This window comes from Martes martes, assembly GCF_963455335.1.
Source record: "Martes martes genome assembly, chromosome: 9".
In the NCBI taxonomy this organism is placed as follows: domain Eukaryota; kingdom Metazoa; phylum Chordata; class Mammalia; order Carnivora; family Mustelidae; genus Martes; species Martes martes.
The window spans coordinates 22,314,388-22,337,348 of NC_137896.1; the positions used below are offsets into that span (position 1 = coordinate 22,314,388).

A 22,961-nucleotide genomic window follows, 5' to 3' on the forward strand; every position below is an offset into this window, starting at 1 on the left:
AGAAACTTAGGTGAATTCAAAATTATTTTGCATACATTCTTGGGATTTAGGATCTTGAGCTTGCATCTCCTTTCCTACAGAAGATAAATCTGTTTACAATGTAAAAAGTCTTACTCTAAAAGATGCTTATAGAAAGTCATGTAGTGTACATTAAAAATAGGGTACAGAACTTTATAATAACATGATTGAAACATAGCAACAAAAACCTGTTTTATTTTTTCCAAATACAGATACAGAAGTTTGCATGTTTTGCAAATATTGCTTCAAAGCAACATTTCTATATACAGCGCCTTCTGTTCTAATAGCGCGTAAACATAGATATGTATCCACAGTGCAATGTTGGCTCATCAAGGGTCCACCTTGCATAACACTCATCATTTAAAGAAACAAAATGATTAGTCAAACCAGAACTGTTTTTGTCAAGGCAATTTTTTATAGGTGGATAATTTTCCTCAAAAGAAAACTTAGGTAGTGTACACATTTCTATAAGGTAACAGTAATCTTTACAAATAACAGTTTCCAGTGCTCCAACTTGCGGTTAATTCGGTCTGACCCAGGAATTGGGGATGGAGCCCCTCAACATGGCTTTAAATTAGAGAAGCACAATGAGGTTATCAGAACTTGGGAGTCATCCCTGCTTCCCTAAGGACAAAAGTCACAATGAGTAAAATGGGATTAATTCCTTTATAAACAACAAACCCAATAATGGCCACTTGGCAGGATTAGGGTAATTCAGTTTCTGCTTCCACCTTTGAGAAAGACATGACATCGACTCCCTTAAAGTTGTAGCTTCCCCAGATGTGATGCTCAAATGTATCTGAGAAAAGAAAAATCAGTAATCTAATAATACAACAGTCATCATTCCTCACAGTTGTGGCTACAGAAAATCATCCTGTTTCATCCCTTTTCAGACAACCACAATCTTATTAAAGTGACCGTCTGATAAATTGCGCAAAACGTAGATGCCATGCATACTCCTTGGACGTTTCTTCCCACACCAGAAATGCCAACGTTAGCAATGGGAAAGAGCCTCGTGGAGGGGAACTGTGTCAGCTTTACTACAGAAGTCAAAGCCACATGGCCTCCCTCTGATGGATAAGGTACAGCAGGTCAGCTGGTCCTAAATTCATTTTATATCAAATGGTGAAGAAATCACTGGACAGAGCATTCCCTGAAACAGATTTTGGTACAGAGGCTTTCAAGACCACAATGACCTGTGTGCCTTCAAGGCCTAATCATTCCAAAGGTCGCTGGAGATACTGTCATTGCTATAGAGATATTGGCTACTTCACGTTTACATAGTAAATATTTGCAGCATATAACATTACAGATTCATAAACCCATAATTAACTTGTGAGTGTTAATGGACAACTGTGCTTTGATTTTTGCCTTTAGTGATAAGAAAACTAAAAGGTGAAACGGGTCACTCCTCAAAGCATGGAACATTTTCTTTAACTTTGTCTAGCAAAGTAAAACAAAACAATATAGCAATTACACATGGAACCGTAACCTGCAAGAGTAACAAATGTTATCTTAAAAGGTACAAATGGTACCTGGACCTTAAGCAGCATAATCACCTTGACCTCACAAAATAATACAAACAGGAAATCTAAAGTGTTAAAGTATTTTAAAACAATTCTGAAAATGCCAACTACTGAACATAACACCTCTGGAAGGAGAAAAGCGGCACATGTAGAATCTGAAGTTTGTTTACAACAATATAAAATAAGGTAATTCTCCAAACCACATTCTTTGTAACAAATCTTTACAGTGAAAGAGTTCAAAATTTGGGGAAACATTTTTTTGGACGTTAAATAGAACCGGGAAGCTGTCAATATTAAGAAGTGGGTAGAAAACGCTGTCCTTTGGGTTCCAGACCCTGCCTGCTTCCGTTTGGAATTCCCCCTAGATTCTTATTACAGTGAGATTCTAGTTCCTCCACAGGCTGTATGGGCTCTGCTACAAAAAACACAACCCAGCCAACTCTGGGGTAAAAGCATACAAAACTTGTCCCCGGTACCATGAAGTCATGCAAGACGGGTGGTGAGAAAAGTGAAGAGTCCTAAGGAGAAGGCAGGGTAGCCAAGGCCTCCGCTCCTTCCCAACCTCCACCGAATGTGAAGTCACAACATTCTCACGAAGCTGGAAAAATGAAAATGATGCCTGCTGCCTAAATCCATGCCAGGCAGAAACAAGAAGGCTTGGCATGTGCCCCACCCTGACAAAAAAAAGTCAATTAAATAAGCTGCAAGTTGAATTTACAACTGTTTCCGACTAAACTTTTTTGGCTCTCATTCCATTTATCGGTGGCACAATTTCAAGTGAAGTTTGTGCAAAAAGACTCACTCTCCATTCAACGATGTGCACAGAAGAAAGGAATCCCAAGAGTCTATTTGTTACCTTCTTGGTAGGCTTCAAGATCAGAGTGCCCTGCCCTCCAGCAGCCAAAATGGCCCCTTTGTCCAATGTCCATCACACCCCCTGCCCAGATCCCTGAAGTCAGTCGGTGTCACGTGCATTCGGCATGCTAGGTTTATTTATTTAAATATGCAAAGCTCCTCCTGCAGGTGCCCCAGGATTGTGCCCCCACTAGTTCTGGGTGCCCAGTTTCATGTTGAGCAGCAGAGTGCAATCTGCTGCACCTTGCCCAGGTCCATCAGCAGCTGCTTGATACAATGCTTGAGCTGCGGAAGCCTTGCCAGTGGCTCCGGGGGCTCCAATTCCCCAGTGTAGTCCAGCCAGCTCTCCAACACTGCAGACAGAAGAGAGACAACCCAGTGAGCTCCTAACACTTCATCTGTGAGAACAGCAGCAAGAATTTCAGCATCTTCTCCCCATCTATCCCCACAAGGGGCGAGGAGGGAGGGACACAGCTGGCACTGACTCATCACCCTCTCTACGAAGCATTACCCGTAGGACAAAGCTCAAATGCTTTCAAGGAGCACAGTCCAACAGAACTTTCTGCAGTGGAAATGGTCTATGTCTGTGTTGTCTACACAGTAGCCACTAGCCACATGTAGCTATTGGGCACTTAAAATGTAGCTGGTATGACTAAGCTACTGAATTCAAACTTTATTCAATTTTAATTCTTTAAAGAGCCACACATTGGGGCACTTGGGTGGCTCAGTGGGTTAAGTATCTGCCTTCGGCTCAGGTCATGATCCTGGGGTCCTGGGGTCAGGTCACACGTCGAGTTCCCTGCTCAGTAGGCAGCCTGTGCCTGCAGCTCCCCCTGCTTATGTGTACTCTCTCTCTCAAATAAATAAGTAAAATCTTTTTTTTTTAAATATGTTTATTTTTAAATTTTTTTTAAGTTTTTATTTATTTATTTGACAGAGAGAGATCACAAGTAGGCAGAGAAGCAGGCAGAGAGAGAGGAGGAAGCAGGCTCCCTGCTGAGCACAGATCCTGATGCAGGGCTCGATCCCATGACCCTGGGATCATGACCTGAGCCGAAAGCAGAGGCCTTAACCCACTGAGCCACCCAGGCGCCCCAATAAGTAAAATCTTAAGGGAAAAAAAAAAAGCCACATACAGCTACTAACTACTGCATTAGTGCAGCTCTATGGTCTAGAACGCTTTGAAGAGGGACACCTCAGGCTTGAAGCCCAACAAAGGACTCAATCCCAGGATTCTGGGATCATGACCCAAGCCAAAAGCAGATGCTTAAACCAATTGAGCCACCCAGGTGCCCACTCCCCAGTCTTTATAAGGTTTTCCCTTGCTGGAAATCAAAGGTCCTGGTGCTTTGGCCTCCTATTAAGAAAAATGAGAATCTAGGGATGCCTAGGTGGCTCAGTCGGTTAAGCTGCTGCCTTCGGCTCAGGTCATGATCCCAGGGTCCTGGGATCGAGACCCGAATCAGGCTCCTTCCTCAGTAGGGAGCCTGCTTCTCTCTCCACCTCTGCCTGCCACTCTGCCTGCTTGTGTGCTCTGTCTCTCTCTCTCTCTCTGAACCGCCCCCCCAAAAAAAAAAATCTTAAAAAAAAAAATGAGAATCTAAAGGACTTGAAAAGGTCTGTTTTTGTCACTATATACTCTGATTTGCTTCATATTCCTATCATCAGTAGCACTAAATTCTCTGACTTTATTTTCTAAGTATTTAATGATAAGATGTCCAGGTACTAACATCCTTGATTATATTGGTTCAATATCTACAAAACTGTCTTATCGCTGAGAGCAGGGATTTCTCTATAGACGATGTTTTTTCTTCCTCAAGCCACTCCCTGAAGCTCTGGCATTTGGGGAGAGGCCATTTTGGAACACTGCATCTTTTGACAAGAGCCAGCCCCTCCAGGAAGGCCTGTGCTCACCCCACCCTGCCTATAACTTTTCTAGTTCATAAACCAACCTGTACTAGGTACCTTCTGGACCCTTGAGCTGAAGGTGCAAAAAGACGAAGACCCACCCAGTGCCTGTTTCTCAAAAAGCTTAAAGCCTCACACATAATCCCTTTCCCTCCTCAGATCCAGCCCTCAACCTTCCTTCCCACCTTTTAAAATCCTTTCTTCCTGTAAGTTACTTTCCAGGGAAGCCTTCCCCAACTCTACACCCTGAATCTAGTTGGTATGTTAAATTAAGGATGCTATGTGATCACATGCTTTCCTCCTTTGGAGCACTTACCATGGTTCATAATTATATATAATGGGATAATTCAATTAATACCTGTTTCTACCCCAAGATCAAATTCCATAATGGCAGAAGCCAGCTCTGCCTTGGTTATTACCATTATATCCCTAACACTCAACTGTGCCTGAAACATAGTAGGCACTCAACAGAGGCAGTGACAAAATGTGGGACTGGGGCGCTTGGGTGGCTCAGTGGGTTAGGCCTCTGCCTTTGGCTCAGGTCATGATCTCAGGATCCTGGGATCAAGCCCCGCGTTGGGCTCTCTGCTCGGCAGGGAGCCTGCTTCCCCTCTCTCTCTCTGCCTATTTGTGATCTCTGTCTGTCAAATAAATAAATAAAATCTAAAAAAAAAAAAAGGGGGGGGCGCCTGGGTGGCTCAGTTGGTTGAGCGACTGCCTTCATCTCAGGTCATGATCTGGAGATCCCGGATCGAGTCCCGCACTGAGCTCACAGCTCCACGGGGTGTCTGTTCCTCCCTCTGACCTTCTCCCCTCTCACTCTCTCTCACTATCTCTCTCTCAAATAAATAAATAAATAAATAAATAAATAAATAAATAAAAAGGGTAAGTAAAAAAAAAAAGTAAGTAAAAGATTCAGTATTTTCATAGTCATTAAAAATCTTTTGTCTCGGGGTGCCTGAGTGGCTCAGTGGGTTAAAGCCTCTGCCTTCGGCTCGGGCTGTGAACCCAGGGTCCTGGAATGGAGCCCCGTGTCGGGCTCTCTGCTCGGCCAGGCTCTCTGCTCAGCGGGGAGCCTGCTTCCCTTCCTCTCTCTCTGCCTGCCTCTGCCTACTTGTGATCGCTGTCAAATAAAATAAATAAAATCTTTAAAAAAAAAAAATCTTTTGTCTTGGACATCTAGGTTTGTTGAGCGTCTGCCTTTGGCTCAGGTCATGATCCTGGGGTCCTGGGATTGAGCCCCTCATTGGGCTCCCTGCTCAATGAGGAGTCTGCTTCTCCCACTGCCTGCTGCTCCCCGTTTCTGAGCTCTCTGACAAAATCTTTAAAAAATTTCTTTTAAAAAATCTTTTTCTTTTAGTTTGACAACTGTTTATTCAACTATATAAATTATTAAATTATGGTTAATATTAAAATAACTTAAAATATAAATTAGTCAATAGAATCGTTTACTAGGCTATTTCTTAAAAGGAATACTATATCCAAATTCTTATAAAAGTTCAGTTTAGGGGCGCTGGGGTGGCTCAGTGGGTTAAGCCTCTGCCTTCGGCTCACGTCAAGATCTCAGGGTCCTGGGATCGAGCCCCACATCGGGTGCTCTGCTTAGCAGGGAGCCTACTTCCCCCTCTCTCTCTGCCTGCCTCTCTACCTATATGTGACCTCTCTCTCACTCTGTCAAATAAATAAATAAATAAAATCTTTAAAAAAAAAAAAGTTCAGTTTATCTTTTTTTTTTTTTTTAAAAGATTTTATTTATTTATTTGACAGACAGAGATCACAAATAGGCAGAGAAGCAGGCAGAGAGAGAGGAGGAAGCAGGCTCCCTGCTGAGCAGAGAGCCCGATGCGGGGCTCGATCCCAGGACCCTGGGATCATGACCTGAGCCGAAGGCAGAGGCTTTAACCCACTGAGCCACCCAGGCGCCCCGAAGTTCAGTTTATCTTAATGGTATTTGGATGAACTCAAGAGTTAACTCCCTACAACAGTTGACATAAAATGGGATTCTGATAAATCTTAATTAAATACAGTGGAAAAGTCTGTTTATCTGAATAAAATCTTTGAGATTCGTAATTCATTTTCACACTTTAGGGCCTGGGGTATTAGAACACGAACAGAGTATGTGACCCCAGGTCAGCAGGACACATAAGAGGCCCAAGAAGTCCAGGCAGAGAAAGGAGCCTAGACTTATCCTCCTCACCACACTGGCCACGAGACTGAATGAGAGTGGCAAGTCAGTAAGAAGTAGGGAAACACTGATGTCCCCCCCTAAGGGCAGGATCCTTTGGCAACAACAGAATATTCTCCCTGTTTCCACAGTGCTAAGCCTACTCTCAGAGACCCAAAGCCACTCACTCCTACTGCCATTCTCTCAAAGTCCATCATTTCCGGTCTGTCATTCAGTCCTCTTTTCAGCTAGGGAATATCAGGGTTTTCAAACAATGGAATCAGTTACCATTCTAAGGAGCCCAAGGAAACCTTTTAGGAATAAGAGAGAAACACTCCCCCTTCCAGAAGTGTCCTCAGAACGAACCCTGATTTAGTCTCCTGTTCTCAGTTCCTCAGGTGTGCCTGAAGGGCAGGACAGAAGCATGAGGGCATGGAGGTCCTTCTCTCACTTTTCTCCAACAGAACAACCCCTTCCTCCAGTCAAGCCAGTCCTTTTATCACATACTGAGTAACAACCTCTTCCTCAGAGAACCTCACTTTTCTCAGGGTTTGGCTTCAGACCCAGGGTTTCAGGAAGCCTTTCTGTTATCACTTCCCTTGCCACACATCCGCCTTTGGCAGGGCCTCGGCCATACATGTGCCCTGGCCACACCTCATGACTCTAGCTTGTGTAACATATGGCATCTTTCTGAGTTATTTCATGCAAGTAGCTTTACATCTCCAATTACAGTAATGGTAGCCTGACTATACTCAGACTCCTCAAATGGAATATTTACTTTTCAATTTGGCTCCACTTTAAGAATGGAAACAAAAAATTAAGAAATAAGTGAAAAATCAAGAAGGAATTCTGTCTTCAAAAATCAAACTGGCAACTTCCCAGGGATCAAAGAGAGACTGAACTTGAGCATGTTTATCAGGCCCACCTGTTACCACTAACACCTGGGAGAAACACCCAGGGTTACCCAAATGATTCAGTCAAGTTCTTAAATCTCTGCTGATAAAGAAGAGAAGGCTTCAGCGGTTTAGATTTTACAAAAGGCTTTCTTCAGATTCATCCTCAAAGACATCCAAAAAGCCCTATTAAGTCAAAGTTGAAATTCCCCACAGAACTTGGTTAGCAAAGTTGCTCAGGTAGGCAGAGTCTAGTTAAACTTTTGCACTCTGCTTTGCACAAGGCACTAGGTAAGTGAGGGAGGACTCCTGACTTCACACAGACCTTAGAAGGCCTGACAAATGCAAAAAGTAAAGCTTGCCCATCTAAAGAGAGGATGGGGGTGGATGAGACTGAAAAGAAAGGAGGCAAGAATACAGCTCTCTGTGGAGAGCCAGAGAAGGAGCCCTACCATCCAGTTCCTTCTCAATGGAGTCCATCCTGTGTGTGACTTCGTCCTGAAGAGATTCCACATGAGTCAGCAGGTTGAACTGCCACTGGTGCTGGGAGCTCAGCAGCCCCTCTCCCCCTCTGTCCAGCAGCTTCCGAGTGGGGGCTTCTTCGGGTAGGACCTTTTTGGAGACATATTCCCTCACCTAGGAATGCAATGGCAGTAAAGTTACTGAGTGGAGACAGTCCCAGCCTCTTCTCCAACCAGCCAGTGTTTGCAACCATCTGAAAATTCAGGTGCAGTTTGACTATTCCAAACCTCTATCTCCCTCTCTTCCTGTCTTGGACACAGGCAGAAGCATGCCTGGTGTAGCAACCACAAACACCTCAGGGCAGCACAGGCGGCACTGCTGCTTCCCAGTGACGGGCCCAATGTCCCAGGCCTGAAATGGGCCTCATGGAATGGCTTCTAGAGCCCTAAAATCAGAACAGAGCAGGGTGGGCGCAGACAGGGCTTAGTATATTACTTAGCAGGAGTCAGACAAAAGTCCAAGCTCCTTGTCTTGCTGAATGTATGAGACTGGATTAGTTATTTTTCCTCTCTGAGCCTCTGATGGAAGTAGTAAAACCTACCTTATAGGTTCATGGGGATGAAATAGGGTAAGGTTTATAAAATACAGTGTTGGCCTATGGTCAACTTGCCATGAATGAAAGATATTTTCAACCCTAGCTAACTTGTTTAGGGCCAGTATTTTCTGATTTTTTAATACATGGCAAATGCCTCTACGAAATCTGCCTCGTTTGTAGGATCACAACCCTTTTCTACAGTTGGTGATCTCAACCCTTCCTTCCTTCCTTCATTCATTTGAAATGAAACAGAGTCAAGCTAATATTTATTAGAGCTGACTGTGCAAAGCTCTGTGCTGATAGCTTTTCACAGAAATGCTGCACAAAAACTAGAGGGCATGGGCACTGGCCCCTCCCACAGAGAGGTGAAGGGACATATCTAAGCAGGTGAAATGACCTGATCAGCATCACACGGTAAGCGGCTAAGCCCAGACTTGAAACCAGGTCTATCTCCAAGACCAACCTCACCAACCTTGACCACACTGTTTAGACACTGGCAAGGGAACAATGCCTACCCATGAGGGGCTTATAATCTAGGATGTCCCACTTGGCAGTATGCAGTAACATATCTAATGCTGGTGATGCCAACCACAGGGTAAAGTTTGAGAGGAAGGAGGACAAGGGTGGAGAAACTCTCCAGTTACACAAAGCTTCTCAGATCAACTGAGGACAGCACAGAATGACCCCAGTGAACAGCTGAAGATGACAACACTGGCAGGGAAATGACACAAAGAGGCTCTAGAAGAGCATGATTTGAATAAAAAAAAATGAGAGTTGTTCTTGGGAACGTTGATGGAACCAGCAAATATTCTGACAAAATGGACTGTTCTTAAGTCAGGGCTACAAAGCTAAAAGTCAAAGGAAATCTATCATAGAATTGTACTGAAAACTTTATGGCTAACAAAACACCTGACTCATTCTTTGCTCATGCTAAGAATTAGCAGCTAGGTGCAATTACAACATAAACCTGTTAAAGAAAACTCATTTTCCTACCTAACTTCCATTTACCAAGTACCAATCAACACTTTTCTCCTCGCTTCTTCCCACCTCTCCACCCCCACCATCAGTGACTGCAATTTTGTCGGCATTTCCTATAACCATGATCTCTGGTTTAATCGGGCTTTCCTGATGTTGCACCCATTTTAACCCACCAAAAAACACCTATGATGAGCACATATAAATACAATTTTACAGTAAGTACAACTCTACAATACATTAAGTACAGTAACAACTCTATAATACAGTAAGTACAACTCTATAATAAGTGTCTATAATAAGTGAACCCTACCGGGGAGCTTAAGCACTCAAACACTAAATGAAGAACAAGTACAAGTGAGCCACATACCTTTAGGGAGCTAGATTTGGAGTCACTGTCCCCTCTACTCCTGTCTTGGTCTAGAGGCCAGCCCAGACGTGGAGAGAGAGAATCATCACCGTTCTCACGGAGGGGGTTGACCGCTTCGTCAAGGGCAGAGCCCCGGGTCTCCACCACCAGCTTCTGCTCCACAGCAGGGTAATAGGCGCGGGGCTTCTGATAGCAGTGCTCGCTGGTGATATAGGACTCCTCCACAGACCGGGGGAGGGCCAGGGGCAAGGGCTTATCTACCGCCCCGTTCAAAGTTCTATAGCTAGGGACTTCCTCTTTGCTCTTGGCTTCAGTGACATGGATGTGTTTTGAATGCGATCTCCCCTCCCCTGAGTGCTGTTTCCAAGGCTGACACCACAGCTGCAGATCAGGATGCTCCCTGCTTCTGTTGGGAGGGCAAACACAGAAAGAGCTTTGGAGGAACTGTGACCAGTGCAGGGCTGTCTCAATTCCTGCTCTCCCAACAGGAAGAGGAGCTCCCCATCTGGCCACAAGCCACCATTTACCAAGCGAAAGGGAACATAAATCCATGGTCTCTGAGGAGACCATCTGTAGACAAGCTCCCACTGTGAACACTCATGGTGAGTGAGACTTGATTTGGAGTCAAAGACCTGACTCCATTTCAGTTCAGCCATGATTAGCAGTACAGCTATAACGAGTCACTGAGCCAGACTCATTTCCATTTCCTCCTCTGCAAACCCGGGCTAACCATCTGTCTGCCATTAGCCAATAAGTTTGATAAAGATTAAGTGAATTAATTCAAATAAAGAACTTTGTTGGCAGCAAAGTGAGTTGCTAAAAATAACCTAATAAGCAGGCATAATAATCCTGGCATGCAATAGCTTTCAGTTACAAAAACGCAATGATGGGGCACCTGGATGGCTCAGTCGGTTAAGTGTCTGATTTTAGCTCAGGTCATGATTCCAGGGTCCTGGGATCAAGTCCAGTGTCAAATGTGCTTGTCCCTGCAACACCCTCCCCACTCGTTCTCTCTCTCTCTAATGAATAAAATCTTTTTTAAAATGCAACGACAATGGGTTGAGGGGGCAGGAATCAAAGTCATCTACGTATAAGCCATTAATAAGTTTTTAAAAATTCTTCTAGGGGTGCCTGGGTGGCTCAGTGGGTTAAGCTGCTGCCTTTGGCTCAGGTCATGATCTCAGGGTCCTGGGACGCATCTGGCTCTCTGCTCAGCAGGGAGCCTGCTTCCCTCTCTCTCTCTCTCTTTCTGCTTACTTGTGATCTCTCTCTGTCAAATAAATAAAATCTTTACATTTAAAAAAAAATTCTTCTAAAATTTTTTACTCTCACCATTCCAAGGAGAAAACTTTGTTATTAAAGAACAGGGATTCTAATCCTTTTCTGAGCTACAAACTCCTTTCCTTTAGAACCTGTTGAAAGCTCTGCCTTTATGTGCACATAAAACTCTGTTAGCACTTTAGTCTCCCACAATCATTCACTGAGTTTTTTTTTTTTAAGATTTTATTTATTTATTTGACAGACAGAGATCACAAGTGGGCAGAGAGGCAGGCAGAGAGAGAGGGGGAAGCAGGTTCCCTGCTGAGCAGAGAGCCCGATGCAGGGCTCGATCCCAGGACCCTGAGATCATGACCTGAGCCAAAGGCAGAGGCTTTAACCCACTGAGCCACCCAGGCACCCCACTGTTTGAGTTTTGACCCAACAGAGGATTATTAAATTAATCTACTGGATCATAATCAATTGTAATGCTCCACAAATCTGCGTGTCATCCTTGTGCAAGAGCCATGCTAACCTTCTCTGTATCATTCCAATGTTAGTCTATGTGCTGCCGAAGTGAACAGCATAATCGCTTGTAGAAAAAGGAAAACGGAACAGAAAAATATCATAATGTACCATTCTAAGTAATAGTAGGTATTCTGTGAAATTTTAATTTCAGTTTTATATATGTGAGTAACATAAAACTTTTTTTATTTCTTACTGTGGAATATACATTTTATTAAGTTTAAAAACCACTACTCTAGATAAACTTCACCTTTTAACTCTTCTTTACTACCCAGAACTTCCACTATTATCTTTGATCATTAAATGAAAAGAAGGAAAAAGGGGGGGAGGGAAGGAAAAAAAAAACCAGTGGGTTTCTCGAGTGAGGCTCATCAGTTAGTTACCAGAGTTCCTAGCTGGGAGGGCACTGCCCTCTAGAGAGCATTTGGAAATAAACAGACAGGTGCTACTCACATTTGGTTCAGAGATGGGCAGAAATGTGTAGTGACCTTTCTAACTGCCACAACGACTGACAGGTACTACTGGCATTTAGCTCACCGAATCCAAGGATGCCTAACATCCTATAATGCTTGGAATAATCACACATGATTGGGCTAAAGAAGAATCGCCCCACCATATAGTCAACCGTACCTTCCCAGCCCCCAGCTGAAAAGCACTGAAACCAGATCAGCAGGAAAGCACAGCTTAACTCACAGGTATCCATCTATGGATACCTCTCCACACACACTTGACTGAAGCCTTCCTGCACAAATGGAATAGGCCATATATATGAAAGCATGGAGTGATCCTACAGAATCTAAAATTCTGCTCCCAAGGAGCTACAAGCATCCTCAGCTCTCCCTCTCCCCCAATCACCAACACCCCTCATCCACTGGAGAAGGACAGGAAACGGTGAGTATCAAGGCTGCCTAGGTCCCTGGACTATTGCCAGCAGGGTATCACAGCCTGTACCAGGAAACCAAGATTCCAGACACACCTCTGAAATCGCAACTGCATCAGAAGAAATGAGAGTCATTGTTAATTTTCAGGTTTATTGTGTAGTCTGAAATTTGTTAACTGGAGCATATAACCCATAGTATGGACATTCTCTTGCACGAAAATCACAAGTCTTTGCTTCCCCCTTCCTAGAATTTTTGCCCTTCCAGGTAAGACCTCAAGCCCCAGCTACTCTTCCATACAAAATAATGCCCTGGACTTTCTTTGTATACCCTGCCAATCATGAAGAAGGAATGTACAGACATGCATGTTACTTTTTAAATGACAATAGACACTCTAAAGTTATTTCCAGTTTTATTGTTTGCTTTAGAAAATAAACCCACCAGGCCACTCAGGAACAGTATTTCTGAGAACAGGACCCAGAGTTTGTGATAGCAGAGACTACCCATGTGAACACAGACATACTGGGACCACCGCCATCCCCCACCCCCGCCACTGCCCAGAATCTTTTCTCCACATATAATGATGAACAAGATCTCCCTATGCCCTCTTCTGAACGGACAGAAGTCAGATTAATTCCAGTACAAAGTCACTGCCATAAAGACGAAGGATCTAAATGGGGATTCAGAAGGGACAAGGTTCCAGAATATGGGATAGGGCCAGGAGCACTGGCATTTCAGTAAGAAGAAACACCAACTGGTTGAATCCTCGAATGAAAAGAAATACAGCACAGTTTACAATCTTAAGCCTCACTGACATTTTTCCAGGCCCTCACACGGACCACCCTCTACCTGCCTCAATTTCTGTCATCTCATTAAGAAGAAATTAATTTGGTATGTATGGGGTAAAGTTTTCTGATTTTATAAAATGTGAGGGAAAAGCCTATCTCTACCATTTTTTTTTTTTAAGATTTTACTTATTTATTTGACAGAGAGAGACACGGCGAGAGAGCGAATACAAGCAGGGTAGTGGGAGAGGGAGAAGCAGGCCTCCCGAGGAGCAGGGAGCCAGATGCGGGGCTCGATCCCAGGACCCTGGGATCATGACCTGAGCTGAAGGCAGATGCCTAACAACTGAGCCACCCAGGTGCCCTGCCATAATTTTCTTTAAAAGATTTATTTTAGAGAGAGAAAGAGCACATGTGAGTGTAGGGGGAGAGGGCAGAGAGAGAGAGAATCTCAAGCAGACTCATCACTGAGCACAGAGCCCAACGAGGCGCTCAATCTCACAATCCTGAGATCATGACCTGAGCCAAAATCAGGAGTCAGACACTTAACTGACTGAGCCACCCAGGTGCCCCCAGCTTATCTCTGATATCTTACCCAAGGCTGTCACTTGATTTGGTTCATCTCAACAGATAGTGTCACAGTGACAGCTAACTTTCCACAGCAACTGTTTTTCTCTTCTCTTATACCCACCTCGATCCTCCCTCCTGGTTTCAAACAGATCATATGGCTAGCCTTCCCTGCAGTTAGGTGCATCCATGAAAAAAGCTGCCCGCTCTCCCCTCTTTCCCCTGACCTGGGGGCTAGAACAGTTGAGGTACTGGTGAGGTGGTTTTGATCATGCAGATGAGAATGCCCCAATGGAATGCCAGAGCAGTAAGAGAGAAGGAACCCAAGTCCCCAGGTCCACAGATGGCATCCTGGAAAAAGGCTACCTACCTGGCCTGGAGCCCTGACTACCCATGGACCATTCATTATGTGGCAAAGAAGATTCCACTTTGTTTCAGCCTTTGTTTTTTGGGGCTTTGTTATAGCACCTCAGCTTTTACCCAAACCAATATAAACCATGTCTGAATGTGTCCTTGCTCAACCACTCCTTGTTGTGCCAGTTCTTGAAGCCAGCACGCTTCTGCACCAGAATGAGGAGGCAAGCAGATCCCCGTTCTTCCATCCCAGGGCTCTGACACTCTGTCTGAGGCTGAGGGTCCTCCAGGACTAACTTGCACAAAGGAAATCTTGTTGAGGAGCCTGTCATGCCTAACTCATTTATGGCACGAGTCTGTCATTGTTGATGTCTTAACTAAGATGGTCCCCTATGAGCAAGTCCATGGGAGAACCTGAGAAATGTTTACATAAGAGAAGCTGTCTCTGACAAAGACTGTGCTGATATCAGAAGAAAATGCATGAAACCACTGAGAGGAAGTTAGAAAGGTTAGGCCAAGTACTTGACAGGACCCAGGCCTGGAATTCTAGACCTGACTCTACCCATGGAAATCATGGCAGAGCAGCTGCCTCATGCAAGGTCCCAGATCACTATTTGGTAAAGTGGGGGTACATTATGAAAGACAAGGGACCCCGATAAGAGCTACATGTCTTTCTCAGAGCTTACAGGAACTTGGGTCATCTTGACACACAGAATGTAACCACAGAAGCCGGAATTCACACTCAATTTTACTCCTCAAATTTCAAGTCCCTAAGAGCCAAAAGTCCAGTTCCAGAATACTTAAAACTTTGCAAACCATGAAGAGAAAGACTTACTGAGCAACCACTATGCTGGACAGCAGGCCTGCCAATATTATCTCTCCCAGCAGCTTTCAATTTTACTTTGTTTACCAGTCAAGGGTGTTAAGGATGAATGGATAAACAAAATCCAACATTACCCAATGGAATATTATTCAGCCTTTAAAAAGGAAGAAAATTCTGATGCAGACTATAATATAGATGAATTTTTGAAGACACCATGCTAAGTGAAATGAGCTAGTCACAAAAAAGACAAATACTGTGGAATCCCATTTATATGAGGTATCTAGAGTACTCAGATTCACAGAAACACGAAGTAGAATGGTGGTCGCCAGGGGTGGGGAGGAGGCAAAGTGGAGAGAAGTTGTTTAACACATACAGAGTTGCAATTTTGTGTTTTGTTTTTTTTTTAAGATTTTATTTATTTACTTGTCACAGAGAGAGAGAGCGCGCAGGCAAACAGAGTGGCAGGCAGAGGCAGAGGGAGAAGCAGGCTCCCCGCTGAGCAAGAAGCCTTGATGTGGGACTCCATCCCAGGACGCTGGGATCATGACCTGAGCTGAAGGCAGTCGCTTAACCAACTGAGCCACCCAGGCATCCCCAGAGTTGCAATTTTGTAAGAGGAAGAGTTATGGAGACTAGTTTCAACAAGGTGAATTTATTTAACACTACTGTACTATATTATTAAGAACAGTTAAGACTATTCATAAATTTATAAAACATGAATTTTATATTATACCTATTTTACCACAGTAAAAAAAAATTCAGAACTATAACCTGAAACAGTAAACAAACTAAATTATAAATACATACACCATATTTTGATTATGGTGGCGGCTGCAAGCTGTCAAAACTCAGTGAACCTGTAAAATGAGCAAACTTAATTATATATAAATTCTACCTCAATAGGGCTGAATTTTTTTTAAAAAAGAATATTTATTGTGAGACTGACATATTTTTCCCCCCTGAGGGGGCACACCCTTCCTGGAAGAACTGCAACACCAGGTCAATGGATGGAGAGGATGGAGCAAGCTCCTATTCTGTCTCCTAGTTCCAAAATCCATTTACTGTATTGTCCTTGGATAGAGGACATATTAGATATTAAACTGCTAAGAACAGACACTACACTTGACCTTAGCCAAAAGGCTGAGATGTAACTGAAAACTTTTAGTAAAGGTCTCAAACTCATTGGTCTTATCACTGATTCTGTGGCTTTCCAATCTCAAATTTATCCTCCCACCCACCAACCCCCCCGACCCCCCACCAAACCATGTCAAATCAGCCTCATTCTCAAAGCTGCAGGTGCCACACTTACTGCAAGATGCTCATCTTCAGCTGAAGGCCATGGAGAACCTCGATCACTCTCTGCACATCGCCAAGAAGCTGGTGGGTAGCCACAATCTTCTTAGCATTCTGGTGGGAGTAGTTCTCTTCTAAAAAGGCCAGGCCATGCATATGTCCCCTGCTCAACCACTCCTTGTCATACCAGTACTTGAAGCCAGGCCTCTGACCTAAAGCAGTGACAATGAGTAGAGTTAACACTTGGCCTGAAGGAAACCCAGACCCCTGTATCATGGTACAATACCACACAAATTACTGGAAGGATGGATTCCTGTGTTCATTTTATTTATTCATCCAATAAACATTTACTTGGCACCTACTATATCCTGGGCTCCCTATTAGGGATTGGAAATAAGGCAGTAAGATATGTAAATTTCCTGATCTCCTAAGAAAAGGCCAGAGGTGGAATGGGAAATTGGGTATCTCTTTAAATTTAAATCACATCATTGCATCTCCTATTTAAAACCCTCAATGACTTCCTACTGCATACAGAGAAAAAAGAGAAAAAAAAAAAAAAAAGCCCTAACACTGGCCTAATGAGCCAGCTGCACCCAGATCCTTCCTGCCCTCCTCGCCCTACCCTCATAGCCTTTACAGTGGTCTCCTTTCAGTTCCTGGAACACATCCATCTTTTCGGTCTTAGGATCTATGCTCTAGCACCCTCTGTCTGGAGCCCCTGAAGAACTGGCATCTTTCCACTTCCTTAGGCCTTTTGTTACCTTCAAAGTAAGAATTCAACACCTCCTAACTCATTCCCTATCTGGATGCTAAACTCTCCAGCCAAAGCACTCATCTCTATCTAACATCTTCTTGCTTATTTGACTTATTTTGACACCTGTTTCTGGCCCAACCCCACTAAGAGCAACAATAATAGGAACCATTTTGTCTGTGGTTGTATCCCCAGCATCTGGCAAAGGACATCTTGAATGGATTTATCAAGTGGAAAGAAGCTTCAAGTCCCCCTTTCAACTGCCACCTACTGCCTTACTAAATATAAACAGTCAGGCACCCTCCCTTCTCTGAACCTCCATTTCCCATCTATTACAATGACAGATGAATTGGATGGTTTTAGTGGTATTGCTCATCACAAGGATCCTTAGAAAGAACTGAAAACACAACTACATGTGACTCGGTAGTACCTCCCGCTCCAAATGCCCAAGGAACAGCTTTCAACCAGACAACCATTTACCTCCCAATATCTATAAAAACCCCGAAATAACCCACATAATCCCTATCAAGGTCCTTGGGCTCTTTCTAGTTTTACTAAAACACATGGTAGGGATATATCTCCATTCTGTAAAAAACATCTTTAAGTAACCTTTAAAGAATACATCTGTTAGGTTTTACTTCTGGTCCAAGACACTGCAGAGTCAAACACAGGCTATAAATATAAATGTAAAGGACACAGAGCATTCGACTGCAGGAGGAGTCTATTTTACAGCACTGGCAGTTAAGAGTCGTAAAAGTTCAGCAAGTATAAAGAGGAGTTGATGAAGATGGGCTGCATGATTTGTAAAAAGGGAAAAATGGAGAGAGGGGAGGAGTGGGAGATAATAAAGTAGACAAAAGAGATTTTTAAGCAATGCTAAGGAGCCTGAGGGATTACGTGTGGCATCTCAGAGGCAGCTGCTGCACAAGTGGCCTGAGCAGCAGGATTCAGAGTAGTACCACCTGCTCTATAAAACGAAGGTCAAAGAACATGGTTCTCATCTCCTATCTGGCACTAACTTGCTGCTGATCTTAGCCCCGTCATGTCCCTTCTGGGCCTATATTTGCTCACCTATCAAATGTCAGGGCTGAACTAAGTGGTCTCTCAGATCCTACCCATTAATAATATTCTGTGGTTCACAGACTAATCTTCTGACCATATTCTTTCCTTAAGATAAAGAGAGAAACAGATCCCTCTCCATCTATGGACTAATCTAGCACAAGGAGATATAGTGTCACAACAGAGGTCATCAGATCTCAAGAGGACACACCTGCTAGAACACAAACTACAGTGACTAGCCCCTCCCTACATAACCAGCAAAATCAAAATCTGACCCCATGAGTCCGTTCTAATTCCAATCTGCTTTATGAGATTGGGAAAGTCATTCATGTCCCTGGGCATCAATTTCTTCATCATAAGCAAAAACAGGAATAGGAGCTCCCCCCAGAACCACCCCATAGGACAAAAAGGATCCACAGAAGTAGAGGCACTTAAGCATTGTCTAGCTTTGCTTAGCCTTGGGATCATGGAACTGGAGCCAAGGGGAGAAACCCTACAGGTGGTGAAGGGAAAAGATACCACCATCCCACTGACAGCAGGACAAGAACCACAGATATATAAGACTTCTGGAAAAGGGAATCCAAGAGCCACAGGCCAGTCATGTGGCCATGGAACAATGAAACTAAATGAGCCTGTTAAGGAATTATTCGCTGGTTTGGGTAGCAGTCAAGCCCTATCAATACACCTATTCCTTTCCCCTCAAGGGCTTCTCTCTCTTCCATGTGGCAGTGATGCAATGGAGGGCAGGTGCCACCAGAGGGAGCAGAGGCAGGTTCCTAAAAAAGCCAAAGACAGAGCCCACATCCTAACCCTCAGTAACAGGAAAAGGTGCTTGCTCCAGCAGCACACATTCTAAAACTAGCTCAATACAGAGAAGAGTGGCATAGCCCCTAAGCAAGGCAAGGATGACAGGCAAATCTGGAAAGCATTCCACAGCTTTTTACAGTTTTAGTCATGCAAGATGAAAAAGTTCTAGAGATCTGCTGCACAACACTGTGTTTATAGTTTAGAAACAATACTGTACTGTACACTTAAAAATTTGTTAAGAGGGTAGATCTCATATTATATAATTTTTACTATAATAAAAAAGTAATTCTAGCTCAAGGCCAGGCTTTCCACAGGCTTCCCACATGCTCTCTCACTGCTAAGTTCAGGACAGCAGTCTACCAGGTGAGCTAGCAACAGGGTCAAGGAGGAGTCAGTCTAGCCAATGTCGAAGAAATAAGTCTCAATATCACAGACAGTGAGGCTGCTCCATGGCCAGCTGTGGAAAAGGTTACATATTGTTAATATCCCTGACTCCAGAAATCTCTACCTGGAGGGTCTTGGCAAACATAACAGGTGTATTTCTCAGGCACATTTTCTTCCAGTAATCCCATGCAGACCCCATGCTGCCAGCACTGGCACTCTTCACACTGTTAGAATTAAAGAAGCAATAAAAATTAAACTCAGAAGGTATCCTCCATCCAAAAGCAAGATGCACTGTGGGGGGGAGGGGCAGTGAGAGGGAGAAGGAAAGGGGAGAGAGAGGACTCCCAAATGACCTACTCAGGAGCCGAGCTACAACCCCTCATCGACAACTGTGCCGGCCATGGTGGCAGCCACTAGCCACCTGTGGCTCTTTATATTTAAATTAACAAATTAAGTTAAAATTCAGCTCCTTAGTCCTATTAGCCACAACTTAAGTGCTCAAAAGCCACGTGAAGCTAGTGGCTGGTGTACCAGACAGCACAGATGAAGACCATTTAGATCTATAAAACAGTGATCTCAAAGAATGACTATCTTCACTCCCGTTTCTAGAGGCTTTCACTTTTCTGATCACATTATGAGAACAGAGGGGAAATGTTCAAGTTCCTAGAGGAAGATTAAACTGGAAAGACAAAAACCTGAGTCTGAATTCTAGCTCAGACATTCATTAGCTGTATGACTTTACACAGGTCACTTCTCCCTGGGCTTCAGTCTTCCCCACTTGCAAAATGGGGTACTCACCTACTGACCATGGGGGCTGTTTGTGAGGAATCATGGGGTCATATATAAAAATTCCCATCAAGGAGCCCAGTACACAGCCTTCATGCACCTATTACTACTACAACTGGACAACCTAATTTACTTTGATACCTTCTGGAATAATCCCATGCTAGCACTTTGAGTTTATTTTCTCTCAATCTTACCAAAGGTCACACAGCTGAAGAGAGGCAACATTGGATCAGAACACAGGCCTGGCTAACAGCAAAGCTAGTTCCACTGCCTTACTTGGGTAAGGGGCCAGAGGGAGAGTGGGGAGGAGGGGCAGGAGAGGGAAAGAAAGGAGCAGATAATGAAGGCACCCCTGTGGATGGCCTAAGGATAGTAAGCCTGAGGGCTAAGGGTCTGGAGGGAATAGAAAGTAAAAACGATGCCAAATGAGATACTAGGACACTTCATGGAATCTCAAACCAGGACCCTAAGACTTTAACTATGCAAACAGACAGATAGCTCTGGAAGGTAGGCAATGAGCTTCCTTCCCAGCATGGCCTTGAGGGTGGGCCACTAGCCTGGCCACACGGGACTAAACTCCAAACTCCAAAGCTCAGACAGTCCTCAGCTATTTGGAGCCAGATAGGCCCTAGCATCAAGAAGGCTTTCCTGGGCAGATAAGAATCCCCTAGGAAGTTAACTGTCAGAATCAACAGAGGCAAAGCTGCAAGACAGACTTTAGCTAAGATCCGATGCAAATTCTTTAATTTACAGATGAAGGAACTAAGGCTCAGGGGGAAAGTAAACACCGCACAATAACAAAGAGTTAGTTGTAGAAAACAGAATTAAGAATGAATGTCTGTCAGGGGCGCCTGGGTGGCTCAGTGGGTTAAGCCGCTGCCTTCGGCTCGGGTCATGATCTCGGGGTCCTGGGATCGAGTCCCACATCGGGCTCTCTGCTCAGCAGGGAGCCTGCTTCCCTCTCTCTCTCTGCCTGCCTCTCTGTCTACTGTGATCTCTCTCTGTCAAATAAATAAATAAAATCTTTAAAAAAAAAAAAAAAAAAAAAAAAAAAAAAAAAAGAATGAATGTCTGTCTAACCAGTACATTTGGAAATCTCTTGAGAACTGGGATTCACTAAAATTCAATCAAAGACAGCTACGTTGAAAACTTCAAAATAACTTTTTTCATAAGGGTTTGGCTAAAAAACTATTCATTTTTAAAAGTTTAAATTTAGAAATGAACAAGAATAATAACAGAAAAGATAAAGTATCTAAGACTAAACCTGAGACTAAGAATAGAATATCTAAGATATCTAAGAATATCTAAGAATAAAACATACAAGATCTCTGTGAAGAAAATTTTAAAATACTATTTAAAGGACACAAAGACTTAAGTCAATGGTAAGGAATATCATATTCTTGGATAGCAGGAGTCATCAAAAGGAAGTCCTTTCTCCTTAGGTAAATTTATAAAAATATTGTAGTACCACATAAATAGTAAGTGAATAGCTGTAGAACTGGATAGAAGGTGATCCTAAAATTAATAGTCAGGAAATTTATAAAACAGAACAAAAGGGTTTGTACAAGCCCTATCAGATATTTTAAGAATATTATAAAGGTAAAAATAATTAGAATAGAATTGTATAAGCAAATACACAGATGGATCAATGGAAAAGGAAAATCTAAAAAGCAATCCAAACACATATGGAAATAAAATAAACGAAGGTGGGGCTCCTGGGTGGCTCAGTGGGTTAAAGCCTCTGCCTTTGGCTCAGGTCATGATCCCAGGGTCCTGGGATCGAGCCCCGCATCGGGATCTCTGCTCCGTGGAGGGAGGGCCTGCTTTCTCCTTTCTCTCTGCCTGCCTCTCTGCCTACTTGTGATCTCTGTCTGTCAAATAAATAAATAAAATCTTTAAAAATTAAAAAAATAAAATAAAATAAACGAAGGTGACATTTCAGTAACGGGGCATGGTGTTGGGACAACTGGGTAGTTATGGCCCTTACACCTTATACCAGGATAAATTCCAGGTGGATCAAATATTTACCTCGCTTTAAGAAGATTAAGTGGAACTTCAAAAGTACCAGAATCAACCACAAGCAAATTCTGTTAACAAATTTTTCTATAAACTTCCACGAACTTCCAATGAGGAAGCAACTGTTATTTAAATTTCAGAAGCCATTAAAGGAAAGTTTGATATAGTCGACTCATAAAAACAAAAAATCTGACAGATGACAGAGTGGGTACAAGTAGTTTTAACTGTTTTTGCAGCCAATACAAAACAAGATCTAAAAAAGCCTATACAGATGAGTAGGAAAATGACCAACCATCCAACAGAAAAATGGATAAAGGACATGAACAGACAGGTCAAAGGAAAATATCTAATTCTTAAAGAAAAAAGATGTTCAAATCAACCACTAAAAGAATTAATGAATAGTTATTTGAGTTAATATAATTAATGTGAAATCAACCAGACCAATAATATGCATATACTTTAGTATTTCTAGGTTTGGGGATTACATATAAATATCAAGTAATTCTTTATACCTTTATGTACTGCCTGAAGTTTTTATAATAAACATTTGCTTTTATCCTAAAAGTGTTATTCTCATGAAGAAATATTTACAGAGCATAATTTTCATTTACATATATATGTGTATGTGTATTCCAAAATATTAACACTGCTTATCTCTAGGTAAAAATAATCTGGGTAATTGTTTTCTTCTTTGTGATTTTCTGTGTTTTCCAAACGCTACAAGTATGAAATTTTTAAAAATTTATTTAAAAAAACAAATTACAGGGGCGCCTGGGTGGCTCAGGCAGTTATGCATCTGCCTTCACCTCAGGTCATGATAGCAGGGTCCTGCAATCAAATCCCATGTCGGGCTCCCCTCTCAGCTGGGAGTCTGCTACTCCTTCTCTGTGTGTCCCTCCCCCCAGCTCAT

The 22,961-nt window shown here is 43.1% G+C and overlaps 1 protein-coding gene across 1 annotated transcript in view; it reads right to left on the bottom strand.

Moving 5' to 3' along the window:
• Window positions 1-185: 185 nt before the first annotated feature.
• The window catches only part of PHF20 (PHD finger protein 20), a 146,612-nt gene continuing 123,836 nt past the window's right edge, over window positions 186-22,961 (bottom strand). The window contains exons 14-18 of the mRNA XM_080813576.1: window positions 19,374-19,473; window positions 16,265-16,460; window positions 9,767-10,172; window positions 7,817-8,000; window positions 186-2,752 (exon numbers count right to left, since the gene is read on the bottom strand). Of these exons, the coding sequence (XP_080669702.1) occupies window positions 2,610-2,752; window positions 7,817-8,000; window positions 9,767-10,172; window positions 16,265-16,460; window positions 19,374-19,473 (1,029 nt within the window). The 3' untranslated portion in view covers window positions 186-2,609. The remainder of the gene's footprint in view (window positions 2,753-7,816; window positions 8,001-9,766; window positions 10,173-16,264; window positions 16,461-19,373; window positions 19,474-22,961) is intronic.